Source organism: Ascidiella aspersa, chromosome 7 (genome assembly GCF_963924565.1).
Source record: "Ascidiella aspersa chromosome 7, kaAscAspe10.2, whole genome shotgun sequence".
NCBI lineage: Eukaryota > Metazoa > Chordata > Ascidiacea > Phlebobranchia > Ascidiidae > Ascidiella > Ascidiella aspersa.
This window is the reverse complement of record NC_139453.1, coordinates 16,906,119-16,930,148: the sequence shown is the minus strand read 5'-3', so window position 1 is coordinate 16,930,148 and position 24,030 is coordinate 16,906,119. Positions and strand designations below refer to the sequence as shown.

Genomic DNA, 24,030 nt, shown 5'->3' with positions numbered 1-24,030 from the left:
GTACAGTAGAATTAGCAGATGCACTCTCCATGAATGTATTTAGACTTGATTTCAGTTTCATATTTGCACAAAGTTTGACAAAAACAGCCAATTTTTATTTGTTTTATGGCATCATCTCTGAAAAACTTAAGATCAGTCCGTACTAGCAAAAACCAACCATCGCTAAGCCTGTTTTCTAGATAGCTTCAATTGGGATCTTCTTTGTTATTATTATTCTAACTATTTTTATGTAATTGTTAAGTAATATAGGGTGTTTTAATAAAGGAATGATACAAGATGACATTATAAAGATATCAGGCTAAAAGTTCTTTAATTGGTTGTAATTTTCAAAAAAGACTGATTTTCAAAAAAGACTTTAAAATACATAATTTCCTTAGTAATCTACTTGTTGCAATTTAATTATTTAGGTTTAGTTTTGCTGTAAACATGCATGATGGGTTCTTCACTATCTTCCATTGGTGCTTGTGTCTGTGGTAGAGGAATTGTTCATGTCAATGGAAAACGCTATCTATTTCAAGAATCTATAGCAGAGGGGTAATGTTTTTTGTTAATATTTTAAAGCTGTGTGCCTCCTAAATTAAAAATATGCCTGTGTTTATATAGTAGGGGTTCTTAAATGGGTGGCCTGTCACAATGTAAGGTATGAAGGATGAGCAAGTGGATATGTGAAGATATCGCTGACATTTTTTTTTTAATTTCTTTAATATCAAATTATGCTAAGTGGTATATATTTTGTAAATATTTTTTTTGCTGTAATTTATGCCGATGACTTATCCAGTGTTTTCAGTTATATTAATTTTGCAATGGAAAGGTTACCAGCACTAGAGGCGTTGTGTGAGTCAGATGAACAGTCGCGAGCTCGTATAATGGTTAACTGTGTTTAGAATCTTTTGTGAAGCTAATTATCGCTTAGAGTTAACTTTAATTAGTGTAAATAATTAGTTTTTATTTGTAGTATTTTTAAAACTGCAAGCGAGAGGTCTTCAGACAGACAAACACATACTGTTATAACTTTAATATTGTCATAAAAATAGGGTTTAGGTTCAGGGGCGCAGAAACTCAAAAAGGGGGTCGGGTCCTGAATTTTCAACTTAGGAATTCCCCTATTGTTCATTCTGGCTTTAAGAATAATGACGTCATATAATAGTGACGGGTATTACGTCATAAAATAGTGATTGTAATGATGCATCAAAAAATAATCAGACACAGGCAATTAACGACCACCAAAAGCTAACCTTTATGACAGGCAAAGTGAAACCGCTTAGTGTGCATTTCATATTTGATTAACCTGCATTTCATATTTGATTTATGCAGAGGATTTAGCTACATTGACCTTGTTGAAGACATTAAATCTGGAGAATTCTTAGCAGTGAAGCGAATTGTTTGTCATGACAAGAAAGCAATGCAAGATGCTCAAAAGGTAATACCACATTGTTGCATAGAATGTTAGTACAGGGGTCCTTAAATTGCAGCCTGTAGGCCAACTATAGTCAACCAATTTAATTTATTCGGCCTACTGTTTACAAAGAGTATAACTTATGCTTGCTTTTTAAACACAAACCCCAAGTTTATATGCCTACATTTTATGGTATTGATAATGTTGGCATATATCATGTGATGTTTTATTATTTTTTTAATTGCCACACAATACTGCAGTAGCTTTTACATAGGCATGCATAATGCATATACCATAACATGTTGCCAAATGTAAACTCTTTTAAATGCCTTTTATTTACAGTACCCCAGTTTGATAACCTCTGCACTAGTACAGTAGGAGGCCATCTCTGATGGGAATATGAAAACCAAACCTGTTGTTTTATGTTCATTATACCAGGCTTGGGATTTTTTACTTGCAAAGCTTATTGCAATTTCTGTTGGAGATAAATATTGAATTTAAATAAAATTTATAAGATCATGAATACTAGAAATAAAATTGCGTTAATTGGCACTCAGTTCTCCTAAAGGGGACACCTATTGTCATCAGCGCTAATGGCATACTAAATTTGTTGACCTGGCTTTCCTGATATTGGCCATAATTAATACACCTACAAAATTATTTTTCTCTAGTTATCATATTCATTTAACTATGACCCATTTTACTTAACTATGACCCACGCTTACTTATTTTTCTTGTATAAGATTTGTCAGGGTGGTGATTTGGATAAAACTAGTACAGGGCACACATAGCCCAGCAAGTCAAAGAGAAAGTAAAAAAAATTGTAAAATATTGTGTTACAGAGTTATTTAAGAAGGACCTTGCCTTATTAAGTTATGAAATGAAGGACTTGCATAGTTGTGCTGATGCTGTCTTTAGAACTCCATTTAGACAATGCAATGTCCCCAAACTAGTTATTCAGGAAGTTGTTGGGTTTAGTTGAAATACAATTTAAAATATTTATTGCAAAAAAATTACAAAATCTTAGCATATTTTTAAAATAGGAAATAAGGTAATTGGAAATCACCACCAAAAGTGTCTGGGAGTCTTGACACCCCCCTTTAAAATTTCAGTAAATAGTGATTTCGAGGTTACAACAACAACAACATTGCACCTGACAATAAAATCCCATCGGTGTTCATCGCTGCCCCTACTATTCGTTATCGTTGAGGAGATGTCCATTTGTCATTGAGCCAAGTAATCGTGAACAGGCATGATAACAAAGAAAAATTAATTAGTGAACTGACCTGCCAACAACGTAAAAACCAGGCATGTAATTATATACAAAATAAATATATTTATTGTTCTTAAATTGTTTACTATAATCTTTTTAACAGAATATTTAATATCCAGTGCACATTTATAAACATCAAGCCGGTCAAGTGCTTTTTCCCTCAAATCGCTTGGTTTAACATTATAATTAGCCCCAATCTCGAAAACGAACTTAAGGCCTTGGCAGTTGTAGTATGCACTATCATTCCATCTACAACAATTAACGAGGTAAGGGAAAAAAGGGTAACTTGAAAGAAGAGAACATACATTTTCGTATAGCAGTAATCTTGCACGATTTATTGACGACAGGTCTTTCTTGAATTAACTCAAATTTTTGAGTTAGTTAAAATTCGACAAATTCCTGGCTTTATGAAACAAGGCACTGACACTTTGACAAGTCTTGAAAGAGGTGCAACAAGCTAAGTCGATAGATTTGTGGGAATAAGTTTTGTCTGACATCTACAGATTTAACAAAAAAAAAAAAAAAAAATTTGCTTTGTCTTCCTGGAAACATTAGCACTAATGGAATTTGTAAATCCTCACTACATAAGCGCCTCAAAAAGCGAGCCAAATCACACATATTTAACGCTTTTGATTTCCAACTAAAGTTATTGTGCTAAGTGGTTTTTCGCAGCTGCCACCAAGCAGGAATATCTAAAACATACTTGTTCACTTTGGTATAAGAGTTTGAATTCGCTGGACAATAATTGTCTGTTTCTGGTTAGTGTTTTTCTTATTTTATGATGTCATTAGGTTCAATGTTTTATAACATCATTAATTTTTAATGTTAGACAGAAAATGGGAGAATTCCGTAAGTTGAAAATGGGACCCCATTTTGGGATTTTTTGATTCGCCCTTGTCAAGTGGTAAAAGCATGTAATCTGTATATTCCTAACAAAGCTAAATTTATTACAAAAAAAAAATTTATTACAAAAAACAAAAAAAAAGTGACCGATATCACTTTTTAGAACAGATACCGATACCCTATTTTTTACAATTTTGTCAACCGATACCCGATACCGATTTTTTTATATACCTAGGAAGTGTGCAAAACTTGAATTATATGAAAATAAAATCCAAATAACGTTTTAGTTTATATACCTTTATTAAATATTAAACCATTACTTTGCATATTAACTTGGCGTGATGCTAAAACCCAATTTTTTTTCATCAAAAAATGGGTATGTTGTTTGTTGTACAGGAAAAATTATGTCATATTTTCTACTAAAGTATCGGCCTATATTTACCGATACCGACATATCGGGTCTATCTCTACAAATAATGCACACATTCATCTCTACAAATAGTGCACACATTCGTCAAATCAATAACTTATGTCTAGTGTAATGCAGGTCAGTAAGATTTGTTGCATATAATTTTGAAAAATTTATTCACAGGAAGCTGACTATTGTAAAACACTTCATCAAGAAAACATCATACAGTTGATAGATCATTGTGTTAAAAACAAAGGAAATTTGACTGAAGTTTGGTTGATATTTCCTTTCTACAAGGTTTGTGCTTTTGTACTTTTTGCATCTATGGTTTGAGGTATAATTTTGTGATATTTGCCTTAAAACATGGCATGCAAAGAAAAGATTAAACTGGTCTTTTAAAGTAGTTACTAGTTTCTTTAGAAATAAATGTATCTCATCCCCAATTTTGCATGAGTCCTAAAAACATAGTGAGCCATAAATCCAATGTTATACCATTCCTATGAGTTTTGTTTTTAAAGCCACTTGTTATAACTGATGCCTGATGATATCATAAAAAATACCTTAGTTGTTCAATATGTAACAAAAACCTACTGTTGAGTATAGCTTCATGAAACTGTATAATTATACTAAGGCACAAATAAACAATTGTCAGTCATATGGCATGTTAAGCAAAAACAGATATGGGCCGAAAAGTTTCCGCCTTAACTTATGACGTAGATGCGAAATGGGTAGTTTTCCAAGAGGTTCGTTTTCATTTACATTAGTTTGGTACAGACTATACAAAATTAATTTTTTAGAATCATTTTGCAGTAAAAATATGCACCTTAAATATATTTTGATTTTTGCCGTCGCAAATTGAAAAACCCAACTTCCAGAGACAGTGACAAACTGGGACTTGACGCCTAAATGAGATAGTAATTGTGAAATGTTCGAAAAGTAAATTCGATAAATCGATTTTATGCCAATAATATGTTTTTAGTGTGTCGTATGGCATAAATGTATAGTTGTATTTACTCTATTATTGACGTTTCTTCCATCTTTTATTGGTTTCTGTTAAAAAGCCATACCAAACAAACTTGACATCACACTGTTTAATGGAAAAAAATAGGACCCACTCATAATTTTTAATATGCTTAGAAGAGAGACACATTCATAGCAAAACAAGGCTAAAGTTTGTGCAAAGCGATTTTTTTCCGTTTAGGTAATGAAAATAGCCAAAAATATAGTTTTAAGCCTTTTTAGATAAAACAGCGTGGTCGGTATATCCTTGTTATGCCCATGCAAATGTCATACTCATACGTGTCTATTTAACGAGAATGGCGACTATCATGATTGCTTTTTTAATTTAATATAGAAAAACTTGCCAAATCAAAAGAAAACTGTAAACACAAAAAATTCTATGATCAAAATTAATTAATTTAATAATGCATAACACTGGCTTTTCCTCACTAAACAATGTGCTTCGCACTTCTGTACCTTTTTTAAGAATGGCTCAACAAAATTAATTCCCTCTAACTGAAGTGCGTAATGTTTTTACATATTCTGCATTTCAAAAATATATGTGATTAAGTATGTGTAAAAACAACAATTTTTGGGGGTGAGATATCTTTTAAAAAAAATAAAAAATAAATATCATTTTTATTTTGATAAAATTTTTTTTGCACTAATAATTTTTTCGATTTTTTTGCTCACATTTTGTCCAACATCGCTAAGTCGCCAGCATTCTGCCATACCGCTGTGACACCCACTACAATATCACAAATTAGTCTTATGCGTTTTGCATTAAATGATCAGTACGTTGGCAGGCTGACCTATGGAAATTCCTTCATGACTCAGTCAATATGCACCTTAATGGCATTTATTACATACTCATTGTTCTGCCAGGCTAATATTACTTAACAAACTGTTTTTGCAAATTATGTTCTTGCAATTTATGTTATGTAATTTTTCTATTCAGCGTGGTTCTTTATATGATGAATGTCAAGTACATCTGGCAAACAACACTCAATTTACATATGAACAGGTGAAGAAGATATTTCTTGGAATTTGCCAAGGAGTAAAAGTACTACACAGCCACAATCCCCCTCTTGCACATCGGTAAAATTAGGCTTAAGCATAGTTTTGGCATAGAAGTCAAGTTATATTCCAATGGTATTAGGAGTAAAATCAACAACAATCTTCCTTGAAGAAAATCTAAATTATACTAAATCATAAAAATCCTAAATTTTACTAAATCAATGCAGAATTAGAATTAAATTATGTAGTTGGGCTTCATCTAGGAAATAGGTGACCTAAAATAGTTTAGTAACCTCACAACACAACATTATAGGTAGTCGAGATTTATGTAGATGTTGACCGGGTCAAACATTTCTCTATTTTTTGTTTTAAGCATTTTAGATTAGGGTACTGTTTTGATGCCAAGATAATCAAATTCTCTATATGTTTAACTATTTTCCAACCTCGTTTTAAATGATTACTTAGTACATAATATTATATTGCACTCTTAGCAGTCAAATTTCCAATCAATATTCAAGTAACTTAGCGTGTTAACTAAAATATCTATTGTCAAAAGCAAAAACTAATTCATTTCTCATAAATTTAAGTTGTTATTGCGGCGTCGTTGTGGAAAGCAAGGTCTCCTACATACTTGTTCGTTATATAAGTGGTGGTTTAATATATCATTATGTTTACAAAATGCACAACGGTATCTGGTTTCAATAATTATATAATATCGTTTTTAGTGACATAAAACCAGCTAATATTTTGCTGTCGGTGGACGATAATCCTGTCATTATGGATCTTGGTTCTACAGCACCGGCTTTAGTCAAAATAGACAACTATAAGGAAGCCCAGGCTTTGCAGGTAAGATTCGTACTTCTTAGTTTCATTTTAGCAGGATATAATTTTGTGGACAATGGCAGTTGAAGCGACTGTGTCTGTGTCTGTCCCTATCCTACGTTTTATATAAATCGGAGAATTGTATCCATATATTTTGAATCGGGATTGCCTTTACGTCCTTATTTCTAAGATTCGTTTTATTTTTTTAGTACAGTATCTTAGAAATACTGATGAGCATTTTTGCTCAGGTTTGTTTGAGACAAGTGGTGTGCTTAGTTTATCTTTGTTATATTTCTAAAAAAGTGTTGTAAGCACGAATAGAACTCTCTGCTGTCGTTGTACGTTTGTATGTTGATTTCAGGGCTGATTGTCTAAACATTTTTTATGGAATAAGTAAGCGTAAGTACTTTTTCCTAGCAGATGGCATTGCTCGTAAACGGGTTTCTTTACATCGCTGGGACAACGTCAGTATCCACGCATTTTTTTAGCAAGGCAACATAGTATATCACACAAAGCTATTACGTATGTCGGGTGCGAAAGCCGAGGTTGGGTCACTCTTTGAGGTGAACGATTATTCGTCGGGAATTTTCCGACCAGTTGTTAATTTCGAGCGATTAACCGAGACGATGTAATAAATAATAATGTTACGCCAGCCGAATAATCGCTTCCTCACAGGCTAGAATCACGTTTCACGCTGGGTGAAACTCTTTTATCTTCCAGGAATCTATATAGCAGGGATATAAATCTGTTAATTTCAGAATCAAAACAAACAATCTGTTATATTAAATATTAAATTTACCAAAATCTCTTATTTACAATATTGAAAAGGCCATGGAATCCTTATAGTTAATTAGTCAACCATATCCCCTTAGACACAATCAACCACATGTGGTCCGATCCTTACGAAATGCATAAAAACAAGGCTTTATATATCTATTTTCCGAACGTGAAACGCTACGTCGTGGCCTATAGGCCATAGCAGGGGTGGCCACTGGTCTAGTCAGACACCATAAGTTAACTACAAAGAGCCCACACTTTACACATGGAAAAAAACGAATATACCCGTTTTTTTTCCTCAATTACAAACATACCTTTGCTAAGTAGATGTATGATATATGTTGCACACTAACAATATTGCGTAGGCCACGTTTACGCCAATTTATTTTTAATGCAAAACTTTTTAAATGCATGACTTTACACGCTGTCATTGTTTCTAAAATCTATTGAGTTGATGAAAGAATAGAATCTTACTTAAAAAGGAATAGAATATTAGTAGGGTTGGATCCTTTAACTTTGTTCGAGGAGGCATGGAAAAATGTGAAGTAGTTCTCGTTGGTAGATATGCAACGGAAATCAGGCCTATATACACCCGTTGGTAGGGCGACAAAAGTCTTCGCACCCTCAATGTTAGCAAATGTCATGAGCCGCATGGCCTGTTTATGCTGTATAGACGGGCCACGTCAACGTCCGTTTAAGAATAAATGAACGAACCTCATAGTTTGGATCACAGCGTTTCCTAAACTACTCAAAACTACTAAAAACGAAAGTAGAGTGCAGCCCAATGCAATGGGAATATATAAACGACCACCAACATTGGAACGCATTTTAAACAATTCCAATCTATTGGGAAATAATCTGACGAAAATATAGTAAGTGTATGGTGACAACAAAGCTCGCAGTAACAACCAAAAGACAATTTAATTAAACCACAGGTGCTTTGTTGCACCAAACATGGTATGTACATGGCTTCTTGTAAACTTTATGGAGCAAGGTACATGGGACAAACAAAGAACTCGTTTACGGAACTATGCTGTTGAACACATGTCTAACTAAACCTGCTATTTTGGGTGTTTTAGAATTATATTTTTAGAGAGGCCGCTAATGAGTCAACTTGATTTTAGCGAAGCTAAATGGTTAAAAATGATTAATGCCACTATAAACATACAAAAGATAATTTTACTTTATAATTTTACCATAATCCCTTTTACGCAATGTATGCCCACCTCTCTTTTTCCTTTTTTTCTTAAAAGCACCTCTCTTTTTCCTTTTTTTCTTCATTCATCTCGACGTGTTCTTTTTAAATGTCACGTCAGCTAGCCTTGTCCGCGTGGCGCTAATTTGCATTAGATAACGTTTCAGAAAGCCATACTTTTCTTCCGACAGCCTGATGTTTTGTTTTTAAACTTTTAATTAATCTATACTGCTTCATATGTTTTTAATTTTTTTATTAAGTTTGCTATTAGTTTGCTATGTATATGTATTTGACTTACTTATTTGAACTGACCATGCCACTATTGGCGAAATATATATTACTTCTAAAAAATGTCTGATACTGGTTTTGCTCGTTTTTTATTCTGATTTTTATTGTTAGAACAGTATTGGCAAGCAGAAACCTTCTGCCAGTGGTTTTGGATTCCATAAAGATATGCCCTTTTCTTGGTTTGGCTAGTTCTTTATTAATTAACGTTAACGTGTATAACACATTTCCTTACTTAATAAGTCCTAATTAACGGCTTTACATGACTTTGGGTAACAGCGAAAAATCTACTAGATTGATTGGTATATACAACACTAGATGAAATACCCGGCGTTGTTTAGGTTTAATGGAGTATTCAGCAATGTAATAAAATGTCGCCTTAAACTCAAAGTGATAAAAAATAATTGGACTACAAAAATTGTCCTAACGATGTAAAGTAATAACGGTTACAATAAACGCGGTATTATGCGTGATTAAACAAAATGTAAGAAGCCATTAAACTGTGGCCACTTAATCACTATTAACATCAGTTGGCCGACTAGGGTGACATGGATCCATCTTCTAATGCTTTGCCCCCTCCCTACAATTCGGTATTTTTCTATTACATATCAGTAAGAAAACATAAAAAAATAGTAAAGTGGTATCGTTGGTACCGCGAAGCGCAAAAACAAGAGTTTATTTGGTTAAGTTGGCTAAACGGTAATTCAGGAGGCTTTTTGCATTGGGCACACAACAATTTGCTCGCGCTTGACACATTTTTTTATTAAGGTGATTTTAACAAACATGTTGTGAGGGCACTAACTTCACAGTAGTAAGACTGCGTAGAAACCACGTAACAATGTCGCCCGAAAAAATGTATAAAAATTAGTTGGAGAGGAGGATATCTTTTATTATCTATAAGTTAGCCAAACTGTAATTTAAATAGGGCCGTTACACCTTCGATTATATGTTTATTTCTAATAGACAGAAAACGTGCATTGGTACTCACAGATAATTTGTGTTAAAAAATGTTTTGTAAAACGGACTTTTTTGCGCTTGTCTATATAGAGTTGCGAAAGTTAAATCAGTCGTGTACAATGCAAAATTATATAAAACCCAAAAGTAATATTGTGTATGGTGTTCGAAATGGATCGACCGAACAAGCAGACTGAATTTTTGCAAGGTCTAAATTTAATCAAAGCCATAGAGCTGTAGCCTTTTACTCACTAATACGTTGTATACCGCCTGTGTAAGTCAGGTGAAACCCCGTACTAAACGCTGATTATAAAAAATGTCTAAAGGTATTAACAATATACATATATTAAAGTCTTGATTAATCAAGACCAAAATGTTTTTTTTGAAGGGGGAGGTACATATAGGCGATCATCTCTGTATTGTATCCTTTTTGACATCATGAACTCCTGTAAAATTTATAATTCCAGGAGCGGTACTTAGCTTGGACATTTACAAAGCGTTTGATACAATAAGTTGGGATTTTTAGGTTTGAGAATAAATTAATAAACTGGATAAAATGTTGCTACTCTCTACCAACATGCAGAATAATTAATAACATTTTTTTATCGAAAGAGATTAAAATAAACGAGGCGTCAGACAAGGTGATCCCCTATCGCCGACATTGTTTTTACTGTGCATTAAATGTTTGGTGAAGACACTGCGCGGATATGCTTTTCAAGGAATAAAACTCACCGAAATTTAAGGGGCGACCAAATTGATTTTCTTTGAGTATTCCGTGTTCTTAATCTGTTTGCTGAAATTTTAGATTGCGCAGTCAATATAGAAAAACCCCTCGCGTTCTTTATAGGCCCAAAACGGTAAACTGAACAAAAAACCTATGCGTCCGCTATGTCGTTGTAGAAAATTCCAATTATAGACAGAAAACAGTTATTTTCACTAAGCTTTGGAGTTTTATTGGAAAGAGTAATATAATTTTAAACATATGTTTGTCCCGCGGTCTAACTCTCTTGGCTCGTATATGTATTTTAAAAAGCTTCGCAATACCAACTAATTTACAAAGTTATTGTGGTACCAATAACCTTGCCGAGAACTTTTGATCGTAAACTAAAAATCAAATTATTTCAGTTTATCTTGGGCTCTAGTTAAAAAGAGTAAAAATAAACAAACTGATTGCAAAGGTTGAACCTGGAGGTGCAAATATGTTAGAAATCGATTCCTATATTTTAGCTATAAACCTTAAATGGGTGGAAATTTTTTTGGATGTTAGCTACAAAGCCCCTTGGAAACTCTCGGAAAAAAAATTATTTTTTTATAATGCAGCTAGAGTGCTGGGTTCGAGGCAACCTAGCAATAAACTCAAAACAAAGCGAATAAATTGTTCCCCTGCAAACAACACGAAAAATAATATCAGACTTTAGAAAGATAATCCAGATGGTCGATTCAACTAAAACCCACGGCAGGTCACTATGGATGTCAAGAGCGTCAGATTTAAAAGCTAAACATTTTAGTCGAAGCCTCTCATCGATGCGGAAATAGTCGATCACTCAGACTTAACTCGATTTTGAGTGAGAATACCTTAAAATAACCAATATGGCAATAAAACACAACTTTAACCCAAATAACGACGATTTTAAATCCTTCATTAGAATGATTGTTGCCTTACTACCTGAATGGGATCATAATGACGACATCTCCAAAATTAAAGTATGTTTAGTTAACGAATGTACGGAACTATTTCAAATGTTTGACGCACCAAAGGCTCTAGTCTTTACAATTAAATAAAGCAGTATGCATCGGCTCGCCCGGAAAAGCAACAACAAATGGAGAGCAGAACTTTGGTCTTCCTCCAAATACAACTGCTTGGAAAAATTTGTCACGTTTATATTTTCACAATTAAAACCAAACCACGCTTGTTTCAAATAAAACCCGGCAGAAAATCCTGTTTAAAAAGCAAATTTGCCTTTTTTTCAAACAGCTGAATAAACGCGATATTTTCCTAGTCAAAATTTTCCGTAGTTTGTACTCGATTAGGGTTGCTGTACATTGTTTGTGAAGTCCTTGATGCCTAATGAAATAATGTTAAGGAAAACGCTGCAACAAACGCAATATTTTGCGAACTTTAGACTATATTTTACGTGGTTCCACAAACTGGAAAAAGCTATTAAACATAAAAATATAAGCTTTGTCACATGAAATTTTATATTTAATAAGGCAATGTACTTGACTCGATTTTTACGGTCACGCAGGTTATTGCCCTATAAATGTTTGGAAACGTTTTACCTTTTACGTCAAGAGGTTTTGCGAGAAGTCACACGCGCGCCCCTTGGATTTAACATGCAACCAAAGTGCAGTGCTGTATGATTTTTTTGAAATAGTACGTCTAAATAATCGACTATGTCACTATAGCATACAAAAATTGGGAAGCATGTCATACATAGACTTTGCTTGAAGCGTGATATTTAAGCAAATACGTAATCCCGGTGCTAAACTGCGTCAAACGTGAGAAAAATCCTTATTTAAAATAAAAAATACTTACTGTTAAACTGCTACAATAAACGCAATACTTATTAAAAACTATTAAGTATTGCGTGATTAAACACATTGTAGGAAGTCATTGGGCTTTGGCCTCAATCACTGTCACAATATTGTTGAGAAGGTTTGTTGTACGATATCCTTGTAGGTTTCTTGATGTTTATTCAAAGTATGTTTATTACACGACCCGCGTGGTAGCAGTGCTTGTTCGACTTGTGTGATATTCAAGCAAACGCTTTATCCCGGTATTAAATGGCGTACAACGTAAGAAAAATCCGCATCGTGTTTAAAAGTTAAATTTTTTTGTTCGACTTGTGTGATATTCAAGCAAACACGTTATCCCGGTACCAAATGGCGTGGAAGGTTAGAAAAATCCTCATCGTGTTTAAAAGTGAAAATTGCTCAACCTCTGCACTAAACCCAATTCAAGCTGCGTCCAACGTGAAATATAAATTGCCTACTGTTTTAACTGCGACAACAATCGCGATATACTCTGCCTAAATTTTGCGTGGTTAAACATACTGCAATAAGTTTTAAACTTAAGTCTTTACTTGGAACGTTGCACACGTTCGGTAACAATAAATTTTAAATACGCCATAGTTTTGGCGTATTTACATCGATAAATCACAAAGCGAGCACACATCAGTAAACAGTTTAGCAAATCATTCTCATTTACAGTACCAAACAGAACAGTTGCTGGAATGGTTTGTAGGGATATAAAAGTTTTGATGAAATTCAAGCATTGACTTCTTCCCAAAACTTTGCAACATGTTCGCAATAGAAAAACATTTAAATTTCAAAAAACACACCGGTTGGTTTCACTTATATCAAAATAGAAAGCGCATCATTGGTCACAATCGCACGACGATTAAGTTTAATGGATCGCAGTTTAGTTTCAATTGTGGCTTTACAAGTGTCCCAGAAGACCTAGCCCCGAGAGGACCAATTATTTAAAACTGCACTATTTTTTATAATAACTTCACCAAAGTTAGGCTTAAACAGTTCCTTTGGGTTTTTTAGTGGAATTTTTATACCTAAGTACTTAAATGAGTCCACTCGAGGCCTTTGTTCGCGTAAGGTGTTTCTGTCGAAAGAACGATTGGCTCCTAATGATGCAAGCGATTTTTGCGTATTAATTTTACATCCGGACATGTCTCCAAATTTATCTAGCACAACAAATATTCGTTCGAAATCAGTTTGTTCGCGTCTTAAAAAGACCAACGTATCATCAGCGATTAGAGATACTTTAAATTCGTCGTCATTCAGTTGTAGTCCTACAAATTCGTCTGATAGCAACGCCGTTGCTAGACATTCAATACATAGTAAAAAAAGCGTCGGGGATAATGGGTCGCCTTGCCTGACACCTCTTTATTAGGTTATTTCCGAAGCCAAAATTTCCTTATGCTGCGTAAATAAAGTCCCAACCAACAGTTTCAAACGCTTTGTAAATGTCCAAAGAAAGTATGGAACCCGAAATTTTATAAAAATCAGAGGAATTGATAATATCAAAGAGCAGGCGGAGATTATTCCCAATATATCTACCCTTCATAAAGCCATTTACGTCTCGACTGATTAGGAACTCGATATTGGCTTTAATTCTGTTGTTTATAACTTTTAACATAATTTTATAGTCTATATTAAGCAAAGAGGTAGGGCGGTGATTAGTTATCAGCGAAGGGTCTTTATGTGGCTTGGGGATCAACGTTACCGCACCTTGCGCTTGACTTTGACTAAATTTACCGTTTTTTTTTCAATATACATCCAAGCGTCGTAAAACAAGGTTTTTATCTCATGCCAAAAAGTCTGATAAAATTCTACCGGCAATCCATCAAGGCCCGGGGATTTATTCCTCGGCATAGTGTTAATGGCCGCTAGAATTTTCTCAAGCGTGATTGGGCGCTCGGTCGATTCTTTCTGCATTGCGTCTAGCCTCGGCAGATTTAATGTCGATAAGTGTACGTTAATTGTGTTTCAAAATATTTAGAATCGCAATGTTTGTAAAGAATTTCAAAAAAATGGCCAGTTCTTTCAGAATATACTTTGGATCTGTTTGGATTTGATCACCCACTTTTAGGCGGTTGATTGATTTTTTTTTGGACGTGGCATTTCTCTAAGTTTAGAAAATACTTTGAGTTTTTTCACCCTTCTCTGCCCAGCGCGCTCTGCTTCTAAAAATTGCACCTTGTGTACGCCTTTCAATGAAGTTATCTAACTCCAGTTTTAAAATGGCCAACTTATCGCTTTTAACCGTGTTGGGTTGATTTGTCAGCGTTAATTCCCGTTCAATGCCTTCTATCGCCCGTTCTAAATACTGCTGTTGGCTGTGGTTTGCTCGTTTTACGCTGTGTTTAATGGACTCCCCACGGATTACTGCTTTAAGCGCATCTCACCGAATTTGTGGATTCACCTCTTGTTTAGGATTGTTGACCACATAATCACGTATTGTGCGCCTCGGATTTTATATGTATTCGTTATTTAGCAAGATAAATGTGTTAGTTTACACTTTACAGTGTCCTCTGCCACTGGGAGAACTCGAGACTGTCATCGAAACGATTACTATTTTATGATCTGATTTAATGCCTGGTGTGATGTTTGCGGAACTTAGGTAATTTAATAATGACTCCGATATTAAAAACAAATCAATTCACGTGGCAGTCATGGGGTTGACCTGAAACCTTGAGTATTTGGCGGGCCGTTGGGTGCAAATATCGAAACGCATCACATAACTTTTAGGATTGCATGTGCGATACAACTCTTGCACGAGAGTTTCGGTTAGAATGGGCACCCTGGTTTTTAACTAAATTACCTTGCAAATAGATGCTAGTTTCGCAAATTGTCGTTCGACGACGACGTTGCTCTGCCAGCGACCGACCGGGCGAGCATGTGCCGTCTGGTGGACAAACTCTCTCATCTATATAGAAGGGATCTTTATGGAATGCAAAACCATTGGCAGCAGATTTCTGCTCGTCGATCACTGATTCGCTGAAAGTAAATATACGTAAAATTGTTTACGCAATATATGCTGTAAGCACTTCTCGTTTTTCTCGTTGATCCTTTTCCATCGCGATTGTCCTCAGCGAGTGTCACGTCATGTTTTGTCTGTGCAGTGCTTCTTTGCATTAGATAGTTTTCTCCTGACAGCCTGATGTTTTTGTTTTTAAACTTTTTACTTAACCTATACTGATTCCGCATGTTTTTGACATTTTTATTGATTTCATTATTATTTTGCTGTGTATATGTATTGTACTTTACATAGGAACTGACGATGCCAGTATAGGCGAAATATATATTCCTTTTAAAAAATGTCAAATCTTGATTTTACTCGGGTTTTTTAACTTTGAGTTTTTTGTTTATATACTCTCATTTATATATATACAGATAATTGTCAACATTTTAACAGGTATTGGGAAAAATTACATTTTGGATTCTTCAAAACTTTTAATTTCATTACAAAACAATCCTGTAACTCTCCTGTTTCGGACCAGTGTTGACAATGATTTGTTGAATTGCTTACTGTTAAGTCGCGATTCGTTAATGTACCGTTAGTCCATTAATTATGCAAAGGCGTTACCGACGATTTCTATGTTTGTTTTTATGATCAAGTCGATGAAACACTCGGTGCTTTAAATTCGGAAAAACTCGCATCTCATAAAGTAAAGTGGGCTGGCCTGTCGCTTCTTAATAGGTGTCATTTTTTATTTTCGTTCGTCTTTCTATTTTGTTGTTTAGGTGTAATAAAAAGTGACAAAAAAGTCTGCCACACAAAATACCAAGTGAAATCGCGCCAAGCAAGCGCGAGTTATTTTTTCTAACGGAAAGAAAATTGTTTTTTTCTATTTAATAGTTCTGCGAAGTCACTTGATAAAAACGAAGCTGTCTATAAGTTTGTTCACCGTTTGTACCGCATATTTAACCGATTTATTGATACTTTCACCTGATGTATAAGATAATTGTTTGATTTTAGGACCTTGCCGCTGAAAGGTGCACGATGCCATATAGAGCTCCAGAATTATTTAGTGTTCCCATTAATGTGATTGTGGACGAAAAGGTGGATATTTGGGTAGGTATATTGTTTTGTTTGTTTTTAGTTACGGATTGGAATTTTTTCCGGAGAAATGATGTTCTAAATTGCTAAAAAGGTTATGACACGTCTATAGCTGGGTTAACCAATACCCATTATGCCAGACAGCCAGTACAGCTTAAATAATTTTATAATTGTGAATTAAAAATTATTTAATTACCTCTTCAATATAAAAGAATAAAATGTTTTCGTTGATTAATATCTTACTACCTTGTTGTCTACATTAAAGCATAAAAATAGTGTTTTTGAAACATTAACCTATAAAAATAATAAATATCAGTCTATATATGTTATTTCTTGTTATCAAGTCAGTATAACTATCGTTTGATAAACGAGACAGTATTTAAAAAACTAAATGTAACCGAATTACACCGCCCAAGTAATTAAATAAATTCACTATTTTATTGAGGTATGTTTAACTTTATTTGTGAGCAATGCTATTTCTTGCACCACCTTGCTGTGGCCTCACCTGCTCTAAAATCCCACATTGATCATCTGATTTCGGTTTGCCCCTTTAGAAACTCCAAAGTGTTAAACAGCAGTCTATTACTTTTTCTCTTTTAAAATCAATAAAAATGTTAGAATTTAATTACTTTTAATAACCCTTACCAAATTCTTTACTGCTTCGGAATTCAAAGGCAACATGGGATTAATTTATTTAAGGCTGATAATGTGTTTTTGCACGCAGATTTCTAACTAAATTCAATAAGAGTTTTATAGGTTTTGAAATTTTAACAAATATCTCCCAATAAAAACTTCAGAAAATCTACTATTACGATTACTATAACGTGTCCGCTTTTTTGGGATTACTTCAACGCTTTTCAGGCTATACCCAGAAGCAGTGTTCCCTTTAAGGAGGGGTGAAAGTAGAATAATACTTAAAACGTAAGAATGATTTTTTTTTTACCGAAATGCATGAAAACTTTTAGGGATTACGTCACTACAGAAACCTGTTTAACGTTCGATCTCGTGCTGAAATCTTAGTATATATACACACTATACAGTCAAAGTGTTGGTGCCAATTCGTTTCTGGGTTTAAACTTATAATAAATAATTAAGAACAAATGTAAATTTAGTTGCGTGAATGGTCGAATACAGGGCTGTGGAGCTGTAACCGACTCGCGACTGAACTTTATTTTCTCGGCCGGAGTCGGAATTTTTAAAATAACCCTGTTATAGATGAATGATGTAATATTATTTTTATAGTCATTGGGATGCATTTTGTACTGTCTTCTTTTCTTGGAAGGCCCGTTTGATAAAGTTTGGCTAAAAAAAGACTCTGTTGCACTTGCTGTACAAAATCCAGTCAATTCTTTTCCAGAAAATGTTACGTAAGTAGGTTTATTACGTAATTAGCTAAATTAGATAAAAAATAATGGTTAAACAACGACCCTGTTGTTGGATTTTGGGTTATGTACTGCATGCGTTACATGTTTATATAAATATATATTTAAGAATGTAATTATAATGTTATTAATTTTTACTTTTAACCAGGGATTTAACGCAATTCTATGGGCTCATAAAATCTATGTTGGTCATTGAACCTAAAAAGCGGCCATCTGTTCTGGATTTGATTCAAACCATGAACAATGTTCAGGAAAGATGATGTCACGTGTCATTATACGCAGTTTCTCTCAACATGGAGTAGTTTCAGTAATGTCAATTTAACTTGCAATTATAGGAGTGAGAGATGTTGGTAGAATTTGATACAACCAGACTATTACTTAGATTTTTTGTATGTGTGGGAATCAAGAATTGCACGACTCGACATTTGTTCCTTTTAATGACTGCGGCACCGTTTCAATAATAATGACGTACAATGCCGTGTGGTTATTGTGCAGGTTTTCTCAAAAAAGAAACTATGAATTTGTGCATTTTATGTCATTCTTGCACTAAAGTTCTGAAAACTTAAACGTAAGATCCTGCCAATTAAAGCAATAAAAGCGTATCACCAAATTAACTTTGGTTGGATACCTTTGTAAAGTGTGGGAATAGAACCGTGTAGGAGGCCGATTTTTGAATCGTTAAACCCAAAGTGCCCGATTGGGCGCAGACGTGGGGCGCGGACGTAGACGTTACACCAGGGTTTTACTACAAAATTCAGTCGTAACTTGAATTCCACCTATTAGCTAATGTTTGCATCACCTTATTCACTATTGCTGTTTAGAAGATTTTTATGTCCATTGTTTAGAGAAATAAAAGATACACACACAGGTCACACGGATTTAACAACTGTAATCTAGCCCTTCTGAAGCTGCTTTTTGACCAACGATTACGGCTTACGTACCGGTATCAATAGTACACCGAAAGCCAAATTCACCGAATCTGTCGATCAATGAGGCAAGCAGGGCAGGCTAGAAAAACCACTAGCCTACAGTGAGGTTCGAACTCATCTGGTCGAACCGGGACCGTCGTTCTACCAACTGAGCTACACCGGATCATAAGGGATCGAGTCGAGAAAAACAACCATGACGTCAATGCTTGCTACATTCTGTTAGTAGGCCTACAAGCAACTTAATATTAAAGGGGAAATAACAGTGTGGTAGCAGTAATTGTTGAACCTGCGTGTTATTCAAGCAAACGCGGAGTCCCGGTAACAAATGGCATACAAGTAAGAAAAATCTTAACCTAAAAGTGAAAAATGCCTCCTGTTCAAACCGTTGCGACAATTAGTTTTAAGAAACTAGTTATTACGTTGGAAGTTATGCGCAAATGTGCAACTCTAGTCGATGTTAAAGATATAATAGGCAGGGGCATATATGGTTTGACCCTAAAAATTGCAGCAAAGGGTTTTTAACGGATTAAGGCAGTAGGCCTACTAGGTGTCTATTATCACATATTACAATCTTAATGAATCCAACTTGTGGTTATTTTCCAGTTGAGTGGTTATTTTCAAATTGGCTTCCAAGATGGCCGCCAAACCATTGAGGTAGCAGTAAATTGGCCGTAAGTTCTGTTTTAAAAAGTAAAGATATAGTTGTTTTTACCAGAATAATTAAACCAAAAAAAATTATTAGGCAAGAAGCTCAGCAGATTGTATGTGGTTTAAATCTCCAACCAGGCCATTTAGGTCCTAAAAAAATAACCTCAATAAGGTCGATGTGATTTTTAATCGATTCATTTAGTTTTACGGATGGCTTTGTTAAATTTACATTAGGATAAGCTACTGATTTCCATTGTTCTTAATTTCATTTTTAAAGCTCAAAACTAACAATCTTTGAAACTTTCTTTCGGTGCTGGCCACACCATTAAATTTACAAATTTTAAGATTTTTCTTTTATATGATTGTCGGTTTGGCCTAATGTTCTATACAGTGTTTAATTATGGTTGTTCCAATAACCGCCAAATGCTTTTTTTCGGTTAATCAATCTTACTTTGAAATATTTATTTGGTCCTAATATGTAGCCTACGTTCCACATGCAAAGCAGAATGCAGAAGAATTATGTTTGAAAACAAGCGCTTCTGCATAACTATATTAAAATTCTGTCTTGAATAGCCTACACAATTACAACTATTCTGACGGATATTTCGATATTAGGTATATGTAGCCTATACCAATGGTTCTCAACCGCCGGACCTCGGACCGGTGCCGGTCCTCGTCAACTTTCCTGCCGGTCCGCCAAATATATTACAATTTTATATCTTTTAATTGTTGCAAAATGCAAGATGCTTGTCCATCAAATGTAGAACTTCGCCAGTTCCGCAATTTGGTGAATTGTGACGCAACATAGAGTTAATGCTCTACTTTGGAATTTATTGTTCGTCACAATGGTGCAAGTGTTGTAGTAGGCTACCTGTACAATTCGTTTAAGTCTTAAGCTTTAAAACCTGTTGTAGGTGAAAAACTTAAACAACGTAAAAAACGTATGATATCAAAACGACAGCAGCAAATTGCTTATTGAATTGACGTTTCCATTCTTTGCTTTTAAGTTGCATACTTTTGTCGTAATTACATTTTGGGTTGATTTTGAAATTTTACCTGTCCTTGAGCTAAAAAGGTTGAGAACCACTGGCCTATACGATACTAAAGTTTCGCAAGCAGCACTGTGCAAGACAAATAATGGATGAATGTTTTGATTACAACTGAAGCGTGGAGAGTTCGTAGGGGAGCTGTAAGAAGGCTGCTGACCCTGTAGACGAGGGCCGACGGCTGCCTAAGTCTCTTACAAATTCTTAATCCGACTCCAAAGGAGCAGGCCGCTAGAATACCTGTCCTTAACTTCTTGTACTCTAAGCAAAGACAAACCACTCAGTAGATAATTAATTGCTCGTTGATTATATTCACAAATCTCAGAAATACAGCGATAAACAGAGCGGTGATTCAAGCCGCTATTAGTAAGACGAGTATAGTAGAATGAATGCGATTGCGAAACGATCAAAGCGCACGATTCGGCGTTAGGTCACGCGTTAGTGAACAACGGTCACGTGTATAGTGACGTAAAAGTAGGCTAAATGCTACAGAATTCCCCTTCGAATGAACAAGTCAGACGTAGGAAGGGTTGTTCATTAATTTGAAAAGAGATCTGGAAGATTGATATTAGGATTTGGTTGGGTGCATGTCCGAAAGCTGTGGGACATGAAGAGAAATAGCGAACAAAAAACAGGCGTGGCGTTGCAAGAAAACAATATATTTACAACTCAAGAGAGCAACGTTTTTATGGGTGTTTTTATAAGTTTTTTTTGGGGGGGCGATTTGGTAAAAGATTTTTCTCCGTGATATATATGTGCACAAACGAAACGGACAGCTAATGGCTGTCTGTTTTGTAAGTAATGAATTCTTGGTCTCTCGAACCCTATATGACACAAATAAAGTTATGACGTGCATTGATGAAATGCGATACATCGAATAAAATACATGGCGAGAAATTTCATGCACAATTCGGTAAGCTTAGCGTTTGGCTTTAAGATATTTAGCAAACATATAAATTGGGCCTCTGTGTCTGCTGCGGACCGTGGTGTGTTAGAAGGGGTATGGTAGGGGTTTGGGTTCAAGGAGGTGTAGAAAATTTGAGGCAAGGAGGTGTAGAAATGCGTCGTCTAGCAAATTTGCGTAGTCGAATGCTCCCCGGGATATAGTCCATTCCCGAAGGATCTTCATAGTTAGCAGGGCTGTCTCACGTAGCTTGAGATTTCTTCAGTAAGTCGATGTGATTTTTCAATAGAATTCACTTTACTGAAGCTGGTTGAACGGAAGCAAAGACGTGGCATCACGTATTCTTGTGCTGTGAAGTTTAACGCAGTGTTTGATGAAGTGCGTTCAGAGTTGCACTTAAGATTGAGATCACATTCGATCCCAATGAGCGGTCGGAAAGCTGTTCTCATGACAAGCTGGTTCCGATCCGTAGTTGAGCTGTGAGGACGCCTGGAATCTTTTGAAGTTGAGGAGCATGTTGATGTAAAGAAACCTTCGATATTGCAGAAGGACCTCCATATGTCTTGCCACCAAACAACATGTTGTATGGCAATGGTAGATGTGGGATTGTGGGTATAGGATAAAAAGGTGAAGGGTAACAATTGTACGGTGCGGCCGAGATTCGAACTCGGTTCGCGAACAATAAGTCAACTGTATAATTACAGCTCAAATGAGGCCCCGGTCCCACAGCGCACAATGTTACAAAAGCGTGAGAACTAGAAATGACTACTTAGTGGCGCTGAGGGCGACGTTTAAAAATGCACTGTGTGAAACAACGCAAAATCGGGACACGATATAAAAACTTTTTACAACACAATTTATGCGCTTCGTAGTATTTTACACATAATATATTAAATATTACATCAAGAGAACACAAAACTGTCTCTAATGGTATCAGAACAGTTTAAAAACATTAGCCGTGAAATTTACACGGTTAAACATTGTCTTTATAGCGTCAAACGACTTAAATGTCTTACTGGGCTGTTGGGTTGAAGAAATTCTAGTCGATCCGTTCCATACGCATGAAGTTAACTTGCACTTTATTCCATCGAAGCGTTCACTCCTGGGTCACTCGTCGCGACCTCTGCAAAGCGAGGAAATCTTTGGTGGGAAATAATCCATCCAAGCACTTTGGGTACGTCGAACGCCTTTGAGGTGCAAGACTGCTAACGAACGCTGAATACGGCTAAGTATCTTCCGGGCTGTTCTTGCAAGGTATTCGATCCTGTGGCTGATAGGAGAGCTATCTGGCTTCGTCGGAGAGAAACGATTGGCTGTCGATTCTCTAGTTTATCGTGGGTCAACTTGCCCATGGAATTTCCTTCTGTCATCTTACAGATTGTTACATCGCAAATCTCACAGCACGAGCGCGATATAACGCGGAACGGTGATTCAAGCCGCTATTAGTAAGACGAGTATAGTAGAATGAATGCGAAACGATCAAAGCGCACGATTTGGCGTTAGGTCACGCGTTAGTGAACAACGGTCACGTGTATAGTGACGTAAAAGTAGGCTAAATGCTACAACAATAGCAACTCTTAAGTCCACCGTTCAAAAATTTAGTCTATTTGTACCAATTTCAATCCTGAATATATAAAGGGGTGCACGCTGTCATTCAGTAGAGCAGTGGTTCCCAACCTTTTTGTTGTCACGGAACCCTTTAGACAGATTATTAAATCTGCGGACCCCTTCCTAAATTTTGCCTGAAACTCAATTAACATACTATTGACCAATGTAATAATTCTGCTACCGGTACTCAACTACTGTTCTGTGTCAAATTGTTGTTGTTGTTGAAGAAAGAAAGAACGAAGGACAAAAGAAAGAAAAACAGAACGAACGAACAAAAGTTGAATAAACAATTGACATATTACTAAATTAAAAAAACTACAAAAAAGTGTGGAAAAATATATAAATAAAGACAAGATAGGCTGACGACCAACCCGCTACACCTGCACAGCAGGGGAAGACGGTCAGAGGTTTTTAGCGGGATTTGCGCCTCGAACTGTTAGGATTTCATCAAGCGGTTTTCCTCGGGATATAAATTTAAAAAGGTGACCCAAAGTGCCATGCCGAAACTTTGTCAACGTAAGCAAATTTAATAAGAGGGCTGTTGTTGCCTTTCCTGAACTAAACGACTAAACCAGAGGTTTTCAACCTATGGGGCATGACCCAGTAGTGGGCCATGACGCTGTTTTCAGTGGGGCACAGCGCTTTGCATACAGCAAAAAAATCATGTAATTATGAACACATAAGAGTCCGACAGACAACCTTATATTATGTTTGTGACATTATTTCTTTTTACAATGTGTTAGGTTTTGTTTGCGAGCAGTAATTCTGCTGGTTTAGGACAGTGCTCCGCAACCGGTGTGCCGCGACATTCCCGTAATTGTGTTAGTTGTGTTCCAGGGTACTTTTTAATCAGTCGCATTGTCGCGAAAAATGTATATCTTAGAAAGGTAGGTATTTTGACCTTATGCAATATTCCAGGTGTAAGAGATTAATCATGCGCTCGAAGCCCATAAAGTATCATTGTAA

General features: G+C 35.6%; 1 protein-coding gene across 1 annotated transcript; it reads left to right on the top strand.

Moving 5' to 3' along the window:
- The first annotated feature begins 405 nt into the window (after window positions 1-405).
- Window positions 406-18,433, top strand: LOC146138082 (serine/threonine-protein kinase 16-like). The gene is made up of 8 exons (XM_083394023.1): window positions 406-534; window positions 1,315-1,420; window positions 4,105-4,218; window positions 5,879-6,018; window positions 6,663-6,783; window positions 16,467-16,562; window positions 17,790-17,914; window positions 18,078-18,433. The coding sequence occupies exons 1-8, from the start codon at window positions 431-433 to the stop codon at window positions 18,187-18,189; spliced, it is 918 nt and encodes a 305-aa protein (XP_083250149.1). The 5' UTR covers window positions 406-430; the 3' UTR covers window positions 18,190-18,433.
- The last annotated feature ends 5,597 nt before the right edge of the window (window positions 18,434-24,030 follow it).